The sequence below is a fragment of the Monoraphidium neglectum genome (assembly GCF_000611645.1).
Source record: "Monoraphidium neglectum strain SAG 48.87 unplaced genomic scaffold scaffold00950, whole genome shotgun sequence".
Lineage (NCBI taxonomy): Eukaryota > Viridiplantae > Chlorophyta > Chlorophyceae > Sphaeropleales > Selenastraceae > Monoraphidium > Monoraphidium neglectum.
Window position 1 is genome coordinate 1 of NW_014012678.1, and position 13936 is coordinate 13936.

At 63.8% G+C, this 13936-nt stretch overlaps 4 protein-coding genes across 4 annotated transcripts; all 4 read left to right on the plus strand.

Moving 5' to 3' along the window:
• Positions 1 to 36: 36 nt before the first annotated feature.
• MNEG_6044 (pyruvate kinase) lies at positions 37 to 4426 on the plus strand (the record flags this gene model as incomplete). The annotated part of the gene is made up of 11 exons (XM_014045477.1): positions 37 to 102; positions 244 to 399; positions 834 to 956; positions 1321 to 1415; positions 1665 to 1752; positions 1923 to 1987; positions 2366 to 2429; positions 2802 to 2933; positions 3272 to 3514; positions 3869 to 3976; positions 4316 to 4426. The coding sequence occupies 11 exons, from the start codon at positions 37 to 39 to the stop codon at positions 4424 to 4426; spliced, it is 1251 nt and encodes a 416-aa protein (XP_013900931.1).
• A 1061-nt stretch (positions 4427 to 5487) lies between these two features.
• On the plus strand, positions 5488 to 7007 carry MNEG_6045 (60S ribosomal protein L27a-3; the record flags this gene model as incomplete). The annotated part of the gene is made up of 5 exons (XM_014045478.1): positions 5488 to 5497; positions 5711 to 5865; positions 6010 to 6099; positions 6564 to 6701; positions 6957 to 7007. The coding sequence occupies 5 exons, from the start codon at positions 5488 to 5490 to the stop codon at positions 7005 to 7007; spliced, it is 444 nt and encodes a 147-aa protein (XP_013900932.1).
• Positions 7008 to 7977: 970 nt separating this feature from the next.
• MNEG_6046 (hypothetical protein) lies at positions 7978 to 9754 on the plus strand (the record flags this gene model as incomplete). The annotated part of the gene is made up of 5 exons (XM_014045479.1): positions 7978 to 8040; positions 8264 to 8341; positions 8565 to 8683; positions 8941 to 9128; positions 9498 to 9754. The coding sequence occupies 5 exons, from the start codon at positions 7978 to 7980 to the stop codon at positions 9752 to 9754; spliced, it is 705 nt and encodes a 234-aa protein (XP_013900933.1).
• A 1390-nt stretch (positions 9755 to 11144) lies between these two features.
• On the plus strand, positions 11145 to 13448 carry MNEG_6047 (hypothetical protein; the record flags this gene model as incomplete). Its single annotated transcript, XM_014045480.1, has 4 exons — positions 11145 to 11628; positions 11954 to 11985; positions 12503 to 12595; positions 13248 to 13448. The coding sequence occupies 4 exons, from the start codon at positions 11145 to 11147 to the stop codon at positions 13446 to 13448; spliced, it is 810 nt and encodes a 269-aa protein (XP_013900934.1).
• Between the last annotated feature and the right edge of the window lie 488 nt (positions 13449 to 13936).

Consider the following 13936-nt stretch of genomic DNA (forward strand, 5'->3'; position numbering starts at 1 on the left):
GGTGGGGGCTTCCGCCACGGCTGCGACTGCGGCGCTATGCTTGACGACCCTGTTGACGTCCATGCGCCAGGATTTGATGGGATGTTGCTGTTGGGGATCAGCGTGCGTACGCGCGAGCTCGCCCGCGTGTTACAGGCCCTTGCCCCTTCACGACCCCGCATATTTCTAGTCAAGGTGTGCACAGAATGCACAAGCCGCTTGGCACCCACCTAAACCTCCACGACCCCCACCCGGCCCCGCCAGGACAAGGATGCGCTCGTGCAATTCGGCAGGGCCAACGCCATCGACTACGTTGCGCTCAGCTTCACGCGCACGCCCGATGACGTCACCGAGGCGCGCGCGTACCTGGACAGCGTGGGGCTGGAGGGTGCCAAGATCATTGCCAAGATTGAGAACAAGGTGATGTATGTGTGTGTGTGTGTGCGTTTGTGTGTGTCTTGATGTGTGTGCGTGTGGGGGGTGCATGTGCATGTTGCATGTACGTGAATGTGCGCGCGCGCACAAGCTTGGCGACGGGCTCACGTGCACATGTGCATGGGCGTGTGTGTATTCGAGTGTGCTGTGTGCGTATCTGTGTTTGTGCTCTTTTGTATTGAAGAGCGGCGGGCCGTGTCTTGAGTTGATCGCTAGCCACAATGAGAACAAGGATGCACGGCCCAAAATCCAGAACACAGTGCAGTTTCCAAGGCATGCCCCCCCTCCCTTTGCCCCCTCCAAGCAACGTCTTCCCAACTTTGGGCTCGCGTTAGCACCCCGAATGATGGTCTGGCCGGCGGCAAACGCGACACCAGCCCCTCCAACCCCTCTATGCCTGCCCCCCCTCACCCCCACAGGAGGGCCTGGTCAACTTCCTGGAGATCGCCAACGCCGCGGACGCCATCATCCTGTCGCGGGGGTCCATGGGCAACTGCCTCGACCCCGAGAAGATGTTCCTCGCGCAGAAGATGCTGCTCTCGGTGGGGGGTGGGATGGATGCGTGCTCGGGTAAAATTGCAGCCAAGTTTGTCAGTGCTGCGCTCCATCCAGGGGCACCGGTGGTTGTCGGTGGCTGCACAGTCTGTGGCGCAACAGATTTATAGAAGGTGCTGCGGTCGATGATGTCTGTTCTTGTGGTGGGGCAGCACACTACCTGTGTCGTGCAGGCCAGCACGCCGCAGTTTTCAACACTGCCGTCACCAGCGCACGCTGCTGCAGCGACGACGTCTGAGATACCATTCCAATGGCCTGCCTCCAGGCATAGGCGGCTGTCAGGACCGCATGCCCCGGTCGTCTTCCAAGGGTGCCCGCTCAATCTACCCGCTTGCTCCCGCTCCCCAGGAGTGCAACTATGCTGGCCGGCCCGTGTTTGTGACGCGCGTGGTGGACACCATGACCGACGCCCCGCGCCCGACCAGGCGCGCCGCCCGGGCCGCACCGTCAGCTGCGGTCACATGCATGCGCGGCCGCGCCCTTCCGGCGCCGCCCTGCTCGCGCCCTACTCTGCCCCATCCATCGCCGGGGCCGACCGCAGCAACAGCGTGCAAAACCAGGCAGGATCAAACCGGCACCTCCCATGACATTATCAGCTACCCGGTCGGCTCTGCGTATCAACTTTGCGGCCATGCAAGCACCTGGTCAAACGCTGGTCAAACGCGTCTGCCCCACCAATCTTGACCTACCCCCAGGGCTGAGGCCACTGACGTGGCCAACCTGGTGCTGGACGGCGCCGACGGCATCGTCCTGGGCTCAGAGACGTTCAGGGGGAAGTTCCCGGTGAGAACTAACCCCTCGTGCCGGGACCGCTGCGATGCGTTGTAATACAGGCATGGCAGAAACCAAACGCTTTCGTAGCGTTGGCGTGCCTCACCGCGCGTGCCTTTTCAACGCCTGGTCCCTACCTGACCGCCTGCCCGGCGCACCGCGCCGCGCCCCCATGCTGCCAGGTGGCGTCGGCTGAGACGGTGGTGGCCATCGCTCGGCAGGCGGAGCACTCTTATGACTCGTACAGGTGTGGTTAGATACAAGGGCACCGAGTGGTCCCGGGCAAACTCATTTGCAAGTCGCATGCGGCAAATGATGCACATCGAACCCATCAATTGTAGAAGCTGCCTGCCGGGCCCGCATCACATACACCCTGCTGGCTGGAAGGGAACTGGTTGCCGCCAGTGCAAAGGCGCCGACCACTGAACCAAACCAGATTGCACGGGACAGCGCAGCCTCCTCACCCATTTTTGACCCGTCAAAACCCTGTAGCACCACGATGCGGCGGCCCGGTCCACAGTCCACTCTCCAACACCTGCCACTGCTCTCTCGGCGGCAATGTTTGTTTGTGAATCAACCCAACCTAAGTTATTATTTTACATCCAAAACCACCCCCTGAACGAAGGTACTACCAGTACGTCACAGAGCGCATGGGCCTCAACACCCTGGAGACAGTCATGCACGACAAGGTGCGGCGTGTGTGTGTGTGTTTGTGTGTGTGTGTGTGTGTATGTGTGTGTGTTTGTGTGCGCACGTGCGCATGCATGCACCCGTGTGTGTGTGTGTGTGTGTGTGCACATGTGGGTCATGCTGAGGCGCAAGGGCGAGGATCAGCTAGCTGCCTCTGGCTCTCAGGGTTGTGGAAGAATCTCCAAGCAACGACGCTTCCGCACAGGCCAGGGGCTCCGCTTTTCGCCCCACGCGCCGCTTGCCCAGCCATTCAAGCGGCGACAGCCGGCCGTCTCCACTTTCACCATCCGCGCCCTGCCTCCCCCAAGAAAACGTTCGTACGCCACGCCGTCCGCCCCGCCTCGCACACCTGATTTGTCGCTCACGCGCAGACCGAGGCCCTCGCGACTGCGGCGGTGCGCGCCGCGACCAAGCTGCGGGCGGCGCTCATTATCGTGTTCACTGTCACGGGCCGCACCGCGCGGCTGATCGCCAAGTACCGCCCTGGGCAGCCCATCCTCACGGTGGGTCGATGCCGCATGCCCGTTTCGCCTGCCCCTGGATGCTGCAGACCCACCAGCCCGCGTGTGGTGATTGTTGGCACGCGCGCGCTCACACACACACACACACACACACACACACACACGCACGGACGCACGCACGCACGCACGCACGCACGCGAGTGCGGGCACACACTCGCAGCAAAGCCGAGGGGGCCAGGCGGGGAAGGGGGGCCGCGCTAGAAAGCAGGGATCCAAGCACGGGACTGGGGCCGCTCGATCCCAGCTTCTCCCGCCACACCTGCCCCCTCCACCACACATGGGCCTCCCGCGCCTCTGCGCTCACACGTCACCCTTGCCAGATGGTGATGCCGGCCGGCTGGACCCCAAACAAGCCCCTGGCCTCTGCAGACGACTACCAGTCAGCCAGCCACCTAGCGGCGGCGGCTGCAACGGACGCGGCGGGCGGCGGCATCTCCGAGGCGGTGGCGGCGGCCGCGCGGCAGTGCCTGCACTACCGGGGCGTGCTGCCGGTGGCGGCGGGGGGCGGCGCGCGCGGCGCTCTCGCGGGCGACTCGGCGGCGCTGCACGAGGCCCTGCGAGTGGTGGGTGCCCAGCGCGGTCCCGGCGGCTTGTGCGCGTCTTTGCATTTGTTTGTTTTTAGAGTTCGAGGGTGTCCGGGCATACGCGAGCGTGTTTGTGTGTGCATGCGCCCACAGTTGTGTACGTGCGTTTGTAATTGTACGCGCGTGTATTTGTGTGTGTGTGTGTGTGTGTGTGTGTGTGTGTGTGTGCGTGTTTGTGTGCGCGCACATGCAAGCCTGTCCTCACTCTCAGCACCGTCGCAAATGCTGACATCTCACACCTAGAAGCCCACGCACCCCTGACTGCTCCCCCCAATTGTGGCCCAAAAGCAACCCGCACCGCAACGCACTGACCGCACGCCCCGCCCCCAAAAGGCGCACGAGCGCGGCCTCACGCGGCCAGGGGACCGGGTGGTGGTGTCCCAGTGCCCCCGCGTCCACCAGAAGCACGCGGACACCATGCAGGAGCGCGGCGTGGTCAAGGTGGGGGCTTCGACCGGGCCGCTGGTTGTGAGCCGTTCACATCGCCGTGCGCGCACGCATGCGGCAGGGGGAGGGATACATGGTTAGAGAACACGAGACGTTGTGTTGGCGCATGCATGCGTGTGTGTTTGGGGTGGGGGGTTGTGTGCGTGTGTGTGCGTTTGTGTGTGTGTGTGTGTATGTATGTGAGTACAATCACCATATGTCTGACGTCATGACTTGCCACAATAGCAGGCAGCATCGCTCCACCCTCGCCACCTCCGCTCACCCCTGCACCCTGACCCCAACCCCCCTACCCTCCCGCCACGTGCCCCTCGTCTCCGCAAACCAATGCGCCAGATCCTGACCCTGGGCGCTGACGGCGTTGCGACGCGCGTCGCAAACGCAGTCCTTGACAAGGCCGGCCACGTGGTCGGGTCCGTCGAGGAGGACGAGACCGACCTGGTGTAGATCACAGATAATCACAGATCACCCCCAAGATCTTCAGATCGCAGCAGCGTCCAGACCCCCACCTCAGGCAGCCAGACACAGGCGTGCGCTCTCGGATGGCCCCCCACTCCACCAAGACTGCCGTGCCGCCGCCTGATGCAGCCGTTCTTTTGATTCTAGTGAGTAGGCGCGACGCAGCCCGCCCTTGGATAGGGCAGGGGGCGTCAAGGGCCGCGGCACGGAGGGCAGGACGGACGGACCAGCGCCCCAGGTCAGCAGGCGCCGCCACCCTACGAAGCGTGCCGGAAACCGCGCCCTGGCGTTGCAGCCGCCGGTGAAATTTTGGACGTGAGGGCTCCCGTGCTGCGCGCCGTGGTTTCGATGGAGCCTGGAGCATTCCCCCTGTGCTGAGGCCACTTGAGGGCCGGGCTGCTGCCAGCAAGGTTGAAGCCCTGTGGACGGGGGAGATGCCGCGTGCCAAAACGCTCAGACACACTCGCGTTGGGTGCGGACTGGGCGTGTACCCATCGACGCCGATGTCGGCAGGTGGTGGAAAAATCACGATTCCAGTCGCCTGCACAACCCGGCTGGCGAGTCGCGATTGGGCGCCCAAAAACAGCACATGCATGGATTGCACCCTGATGCATACTTGAAGAGTGCCAATGTTTTCGAGCACTGCAAGATTTTGTGCGTGCAAGGCAACACAACCGCGGCTTGTGTCATGACGGCCTGCCCGTTTGTAAGCGGAGCCGCTTCTTACGTGTGTTGCAGACGCGCGGGGCGTGCATGTCTGGTGAAGCTGAATTGGTGGGGGCGCGTGCGATGCGGGCTGTTCAGTCAACTGGTCAAACCAGTATGCGGGTGGCTAAGCCCTCCAGTGGCAGCGCCCTTGACAGAGGCCTCCCAAACAAGCGTTTTCCATCTGGCTCGCCTCTAGGCGAGCAGTCACGAACCATTGACCACCCGCAGCATGGGGCAGCACAGCGGGTGGTGCGTTGGCGCGCACTTCCCCACGAGCGGCGCAAGGTCTATCCCTCTTTCCGCGGCAGCGGGTGTCTGGCGTTTCACAGCACGCAGCAACAATGACCACTCGTGAGTCCCTCGCGCTGATAGGGCAAGCCGTCGTGCCTTGCTGCCAGCACCCCCACCCGCAGCAAGCAAGGGCGTCATAGCAAGGCTTTTATAGCAGTAAACGTAAAAGTATTCTGGAGACGCTTCTGAGGCGGGGTTCTGGTAGAGGAGGCCCAGCGAGTTGGCCGCCCCGCGTTCTGAGCTCTTGTCGGTCTGGCCGCTTTCGCAACGCAGGGCTCAGGAAGCACAGGAAGAAGAGGGGGCACGTGAGCGCGGGCCACGGTCGCGTGGGCAAGCACCGCAAGCACCCCAGCGGCCGCGGAAATGCAGGTGGCCAGCATCACCACCGCATCCTGTTCGACAAGTACCACCCTGGATACTTCGGCAAGGTGAGCTGCATTCAGATCCTGGCCTGCGGCTGTCGCAGATTGCCACCCGACGCTCGCGCCGCTGCCGCCGCGCTCTGCTGCGTCGGTCGTGGCGCATCGCCGCGGCATCGAGCAGCGTGCATGCTTCGCTCATGCCTTGTGCAGGTCGGCATGAGGCACTTCCACTACAGCCGCAACAAGTACCACTGCCCCATCGTCAACCTGGACAAGCTCTGGTCCCTGGTTGGCGAGGAGGTGCGCGGCCTTGTGTTGATATCGCGTTCCAGCGAGTGCGGTTAGGCTTTATATCGGCCGGGACCCGGTTGTTCGGCAGCCGTGACTGGGACGGTGTTGCCGAGTGCGTTGGTCGCATGTGCGGCCGAGGGCACGGCTGGCATCCATGCGCCGCCCCCTGCCTGAAGTAGACGAGGCCAGCGCACTGCCGCGTGCACCAGCGTGCGTTTCGTCACCAGCCATGTGCCAGCAGACGCGTGCAGCCTCAATAGCACATGATGCCCATGTTGGGCGCTGCAGTTGGACGCTAGTGACGGCCATGAAGGACTGTCTGGATGCATCACCAAGCATCATTCCTGCAGAGCTGCGGCTGACCCTAGGTCACCTTGCAGAGTGGGAACAGCCATGAGCGGCAGCGCCGGTGGCAGCGGCTGGCAGCCCGGATGCCTTGTCAGCCGACCAATCACCCCTGCACCCTTGCGCAGGCGCGTGAGGCCGCGGCCAAGGACAAGTCCTCGGCCCCCGTGATCGACGTGACCAAGCACGGCCTGTTCAAGGTGCTGGGCAAGGGCCAGCTGCCCGCGCAGCCGGTGGTCGTCAAGGCCAAGTTCTTCTCCAAGCTGGTAGGTGCCCTCTGCTCCTGCAGCAGTAGTCCAGAAACCGACACTTTGGGAAAGGGGTAGACCTGGGCGGCACCCCGCTATTCAAATTCCCATCAGCAGCAGCCGGGCGCGCCGCGCTGCAACCTTTCTTGCAATCGCTGCATTGGTCTCGAGCACAGCGCATTGTCGCGCTCTGTCCCAACCCACCCTGCCATTGTATGGGACCTGCATGCAGCGGCTCATTGCTTGCGCACCGCCCCTGGGCACCCCTCGCAGGCCGAGAAGAAGATCAAGGAGGCGGGCGGCGCTGTCGTGCTGACGGCATGAGCCGGTGGTGGCTGGTTCACTCCTTGGTAACATCATTCTCGCTGTAGTGTTTCAAGCAAACAGGGTAGCGGGGCCAAAATCGGCAGCTGTGGTGGAGGATTTAAACAGGCGCACCGCCCGGCGAGCCCAGGCGGAGAGCTGCAAAGAAATTGGGCGAAATGTGAGCCAGGGGATGGCGCAGCAGGGTTGAGCAACACGCAGGAGCCGTGCTTGCAGCAGGCCAGGATCGCGATAGTTGCACGGGACTCGAACTAGAATGCAATGGGCCGGCGTACTGTCTCGGCCACAACGCAGGTGTGCATCGGCCCCCAAACGCATCGACGACTCCAAGGTAGTTGAGGTGTACTTCTATCAGACACCTTTCAGCATGCATTTTTACTTCATCAGGAAACAGCTCCAGGCACCTTATCGTACAAGCGTTGTGCTCATGTTCTTTATGTTCTTCCTTCTGTTCGAGCGCAGCGGCGCTGCACATGGGTGAGTGACGACGTCGCTGCGTCGTCCCTGCCCATTAGGTCCCAAGACAGCCCCACCCACAAGGCAGCTTGCAATTTAAACGTATGGCTGGCACCCACTCCTGATAGCTTGCAACCCGGCCACCTCGTGTTCTCCCTGCCCTCGCACTTCTGGTTGCTGCGCTGAGCCGTACCTGACCTCGATCACGTCCCTCCCTTGCAAACACGCGACAGTGATCTAATCGATACGATTTCTGCCTAGCAGGCCCCGCGAGGAAAACGCTCCCCCAACACAACACTCGTCCCTACTCTACGTGGGGCGCAGTCCCTAGCTAGACGGCCTGTAGCGGCCTGAAAGGGGTCTCAAAAGCGCTAGTTATCACCGTTTAAGGCCCCGCACGGGGCCAGACAGGGCCGTTGAGGCGGCCATGTCTGCCAGCAGCACGGCCCTCGGCCTTTTGGCACCCCTGCGGGCGTTCGGACGCGCGTACAATGCTCAAGCACAGCGCAGGCCGATGTCCACGGGTCTTGTCACGACCGTGATTAAGACGAGCGCGGCCGACCTCTTTGCGCAGACGGTGGGTGGCGCGCTGTCGCGCTGCTGTCCTGTGGCGTGTGCTGCCGCTCATCGTGCGCGCTGCCGCCAATGGCAGGATGTTGAAATTCATTATTCCACACAATTGAGTGCCTGCGGCGGTGCTATTGCACCGGTCAATGCTGTGACGGCTGCGTCGCAGTCGCCGGCCGCATTGCGGTCGCCGGCTCAGACAAGTGCACTTGAATCCACGCGCACGCGCGCAGGTAATGGAGGGCACAGAGTTCAAGGATGTGGACTGGAAGCGTCACGCTGTGTTTTGCTCCTTTGGTTTCTTCTACCTGGTGAGCAGCCGCGCTTTGCGACCACCGCACGCCGCGGCTGAGCTAGAGCACCGCCCCTTCCACGCCCCTTCCACGCCCCTTCCCGCGAGGCGGGCGCTGCCGCCGCCCGCCCGTCCCCCGCGCCCCGCCTGGCGCCCGCGGCACGCCACAAGCCTCGGGGTCCCGCGCGGGCCCCTGTGCGGACCCCTGTGACCGCAAGCCGCACCACCTGGTTGATGCGCAGGGCGGCTTCCAATACTACCTGTACAACCACCTCTTTGTCAAATGGTGCCACGGCATCACGCTGCGGGTCGGCCACTATGGGTCTGCGCCCATCAAGACCTTCATCGACCAGGCCATCCAGTGAGTCGGCCCCAGGGGAGGTTGCATGGCATCGGGCCTCAGCAAATGGCATGCTGGCGGGGCGGCGCGGGGCCAGCCACCGCTGGCGCGCCCCAACCTCGGACGTCGTCCCTTGCGCGCCGGCCGCACCCGGCCGCGGTAGCCCTCGGCCGGAACCTCGGACGCGCGCTGCAGGGCCTCGGCTGCCGCAGCTCGCCCGACGCGAACCTCACTGGCCGCCGTCCTGCCCGCTCCACTTCACCTTTTTCGGCCTGCAGCCACCCGTTCTGCTACTTCCCGTGCCTCTACCTGACCAAGGGGGCATTTGAGGGCCGCCCCATCCAATCCACCTATAACACGTACAAGGTGGAGCTCTGGGAGAACTGCAAGGCCCTGTGGACGATCTGGGTGCCGGCGCAGCTGATCAACTTTGCGTTCGTGCCGCGCCACCTGCGCATCCCCTATGGTGCGCGTGCGACGAGGGCGTGCGCGTGCCGTGTGTCTGTGACGGGGGCATTAGTAGTGGGGCATGCATCCAGTGGTAGCGGCGGCTGTGCAGGAGGTACAGGGGAGTGCATGTTTCATTGACGAGGGGGCGTGGCGTCGCCGTTTTTTCACATCGGTTTCAGGCAGAACCCATCGGCCACTGAGCAAGTCGTGCCCCTGAGCAAAACGTGCCACGCTGCTGCGACACACCGCAGTTGCGGGCGTCTCGTTCCTGTGGACTGTCGTGATCAGCATGATGCGGGGAGCCATGGAGAAGGCGCCCGCGCCCACGGCGCAGCAGATCGACGACGCTGTGGCCGCTGTGGCGGCCGCTGCCGCCGCGCTGCAGCGCCGGTCGCGGCCGCCGAGGCGGCGACTGTCCTGGAGTCGCGGCCGCAGGCGCAGCAGCAGACGCAGGCGCAGGCGCAGCAGCAGCTGCGTGCGGGCGGCAGTGCTACGAGCAGCGGTGGCAGCGTCGGGGACGACGGCGGCAGGGGGGGCAGCGGCGGCGGCATGGTGGTCGCGAGCAAGGGGACTGTGCGGGGCCCTGCAAGCGCCGGCCTGGGCCTGAAGGCGCTGGTGGCTTCGCCCGAGGTGCAGACGTGACTGCGCCTCTGCAGCTCCTATGCCTGCGGGGCAGTCATGCGTTGGGTGCGACTCCCCTTCGCTACACCCTGCATGCGCCTGCACGGCTGCAGAGGCGCCCACACGCTCGTTGTTGCGAGATGTGCGCCTCGGGACTCGTCGTCAGTGGTGTGCATGCCATCGGTTGGCGCGCGGCTGCGAGTGCTACCCGGCTTGCGAGGCCATGCCATCTCATGCGGCGCTGTCGGCGCTGCGCCTGTGCGAGCGCGCGGCGCCGGTCTGACGCCTTGATCAGCAGCTGGCCGCATGCGGGCGGCTGCTCTGGGCGGTCGCCAGTTGTTCGTGCCACGCCAATTTTTTCCTGGTCGTTTTGTGCTGTCGAAACGGGTGCAAGCAGCGGGCTTGACAAAAACCCCTTTGTACGTGTATGTGCATGGTTGATGGTGTGCACTTGCACACGTGTGTGGTTTTGGTGGCCGCTGCCCGCGTTTGTGCGGGCGGCTGCGCGCGGTGCGTCTGACCTGCAAGGAGAGAGAGGCGCCCCAGGTTAGACCAGACAGCGAGAGAGAGAGAGAGAGAGAGTCTTTGAGGGGGCAAAGGCGCCTGAAGGTGGCGTGAATTTCCCCCAGCTGTGGCACACGCCCGGCCAGGCTTGACCTGCTGGTTGCTTTCCCTTGGCTCTTGTAGCTCGTGTTGCTTGGTTTTGCATCGGTTAGCAACCTGTGCTTCGTCTTGTGGGCTAGCTGTGTTTCCATCGTTGCCCCATTGAACGAGGCTCAGCCCCTCCGCCCGGCCCAACATCTTGACCCCACATGCGGGACGCTTGGCCCGCTGGCGCCGCCCACATGCGTGCGTTGACCGGCCGCCTGCGCATGTGCGATCGCATGCACGCACTGCGAACTTGGGCCCACAAACCCACCCTGTGCTCATACATACAGAAACTTTCCGCATTGCGGGAGGCGCTGCTGCGAGCATGGCCCGGCGCCTATGTATGTAGGATTGTAATTGCTCAGCATTCTCTGCCGCTAGGCAGAGGCCCCGCCAGTCCTGGCTCCCTGGTCAAAACATGGGTGCGCATCACCCTGGCAGCCTCCTTCTCCGATGAGAACAGTGCACAATTTGAAGCGTGGCGGAACATAGCAAACTGGCCACGCCACGCGCAAAAGGGCACATTGACTCCCAGCATCGAGCCGCCTGCAAGGTCGGCCACTGGGTTGCACTCCCAGGACCGCCAGGCTGCCAGCGAGCTGGTTTTGCCTTGGCACAAGTGGAGCTGGTCGTGCCCTACCTTGTTAGTACAAACACGATCATAAGTTGACATCTGAGACACCTATAAAGTAGCCCGTAGATTGCTCAGGCAAGGGCAGCGCCAAGATCACTTCCTTTGGCTCACTCTAACTGAAGCCACACAATGGCGTCTAGCTTGGAAGAACACCTATCAGATCTGCTACATGACAATCCCTTGGGCATGGCCGCGGCCGTGGCCGTGCTGGCGGTGTTGCTGCTCCTGGTGATGCGCCTGGCCGCGCCTGGCAAGCCCAAGACTTTCCTCGATCCCCAGCAGTTCCAGCCCTTGACCCTGTCACGGATCGACACGCTCACGCACAACACGAAACGGTTTGTGTTCAAGCTGCCCGATCCCAGAATGCGCGTGGGGCTCCCCACGGGCCAGCACATTACATTCCTCGCAAAAGACTCCGATGGCAAAGACGTCTACCGCCCATACACGCCTGTCACCGACGACGACACACCCGGCGCCGTCGAGTTTGTGATCAAGCTCTACGAGCAGGGCAAGATGTCCCAGGTGCTTTCAAAGATGGGCGTCGGCGACGCCATGCTGATGAAGGGGCCCCGCGGGCGCTTCTCCTACAAGCGCAACATGAAGCGCGCCTTTGGTGGGCGGCCGTCGAGGCGGGTTCCCGCATGGAGTCGGGGTGACCAGTGGGTAGTGGGCGCGGCCGCGCGATGGGGGTTACGGCAGCCGCTGGCGGCGGCTCGGTTGGGGAGTCGACCACAGACCACCAGCAGCTGCGCTCTTGTGCAGACAAGCAGCAAGACGGCACTGCGCCTCACCAACGCCGCACCAGCACACGCTTGGCGCCGCCCACCCTCAATCCCGCACTCGCATGCGCCATGCGCGGGGTGCCTCCTGCCCTATTCTGCGACAAGGGATGATTGCCGGCGGCACGGGTATTACGCCCTGCTACCAGGTGGCTGCAGCAATCCTCAAGGACCCCGCGGACACCACTAAGGTGGGGTTGGGGGCAGCTGCTGGGCAGCTGCAACATGTATACCGAGCAGCGCAGCCCGGTGGGCACCCGAGGCAGAACGCAAGACTGCGTCGAGCGCGGCGGTGCGCCAGCTGCGATTTGGAGCAGCGCTGCCAACGCGGCTGGGGTTTGACGGGGGCGGGCGGCTCCTGACCGCTGGCTTGGGTGGCCAGGCCTCCCAGGGGCGGGGTGCGGCAGTTCATGTGAGGCGCGGCTCTGCTGCATCTGCGAGCTCAGGGTTGACGCGGCTGCCGACGTGCGGCCGGGTCACGCTTTAAGCTCGCAGCAGACTTGTCGTGGTGGCCGCCGCGGCTGCGCGACATAAGGGCGGGCGCATTCCTGAGAGCTCATCTTCATCGGCTCGACCCCGCAACCCACGCCAACGCCTCCCCACTGCCAGCTGGCCCGCTGGACGCACCTGGCCCTCTGATCCTTGTCGCGCCCCTCAACATTGCGGCCCGCCTCCCGACTCCGGCCTGCCCCTGGCCCTGGCTGCCAGGTGTCTGTAGTGTTTGGCAACCTGAGCGAGGAGGACATCCTGCTGCGGCGGGAGCTTGAGGAGCTGGAGCAGCAGCACCCGGGGCGCTTCAAGGTGGGCACGCTGGACGGCCTGGGGGAGAGGGCGGGGGGATAATGCACGGGAGAGAGGAGGAGACAGAGGGGGGGACAAAGGTCAGACAGAGAAAGAGGGAGAGGGAGAGGGAGAGAGAGAGCGGGAGAGAGGGGAGGAGGCGGGGCGCAGGTGACTGTGAGTGTTTGCAAGGCTGTGCTCGTGTGTGTCTGCTGGGGCCAGGGGCGTGCCTCGGGGCAGCGCTTTTAGGGGCTGGAGGATGGGGTTGGAAGCTTTGGCAGTAATGAAGGGCAGCCGGGGACAATCGTGGGCAGATGTGATGGCGGTCAGGGTCGTGGGAGTAAGCTTGGCCTGCCATCAAACACGTTGGCCTTGATACCTACAAACGTGTGCGACACGCACACATGCTTGCTGTGTGCTCAGACGTCGCACAACACCCGCCCTGTTACTGGACACAAAATTCATCCAATTAGCAGCTTAATTCGGCTTGCGCTGTCAATCCCTGCTGCAAGCCAGCCATGAGGGACGTTCCACACTTGTGTTACCGCCCACCTCGGGCACCCTCACCCTCACGCCCAACCGCCCCCCCCCCCCTCTCGCGTGCCCGGCATCCTCAACCCTCCCCCTGGCCTGGGCACCCTGACCCCACCTCCCCACCTCCCCCCCAAAAAAGGTGTACCACGTCCTGAACAAGGCCCCCGAGGGCTGGCAGGGTGGCGTGGGGTTCATCTCCAAGGACACCCTGCAGCAGCGCCTCCCGCCGCCCGCCGACGACGTCATGGTGCTGCGCTGCGGCCCGAAGCCCATGAACGACGCCATGAAGGGATACCTCGACGCCCTCGGCTACGCGGAGGACGCGCAGTTTGAATTCTGATGTAGCTGAGTCAGATTTGAGCCGCGCACGACGTGGCGGGGCCTGACTTTTGTGGCGGCTGGAGGTGGGCCACGTGAGGGCGCGGCGCGGCGGCGGCCGGCCGGGGGCTGGAGGGTGCTTGCAGGCGCGCGCTCTGGCTTGGCAGACGGTGGCAACTCGGGACCCTGGCATTGCATGCGTCGCCTGTGAGCGCGTGCACGATAAGTGCACCTCACAGGGAACACCATTCTTTCCGGCACCGCTTTCAGGCGCCGCCAGGCGCCCGCGCACGCTTTTTTCCCCGCCAACAGCAGCAGCACCTCGCCGGCGTGCGGCACTCAACGGGCCTTGTAGCACTGGTGTGTCCCTGCTCACGGTGACCACGTCCGCCTGAAGGTTGACGGGTTCGAACAGGAGCGGGAGCAAGCTGAAGACTGAGAATTGTTTACACAGAGGCGCCTCGCAGAAAAGAAGCCAGTGGCGGGATGGCAGAGCGCACACAAAACAGG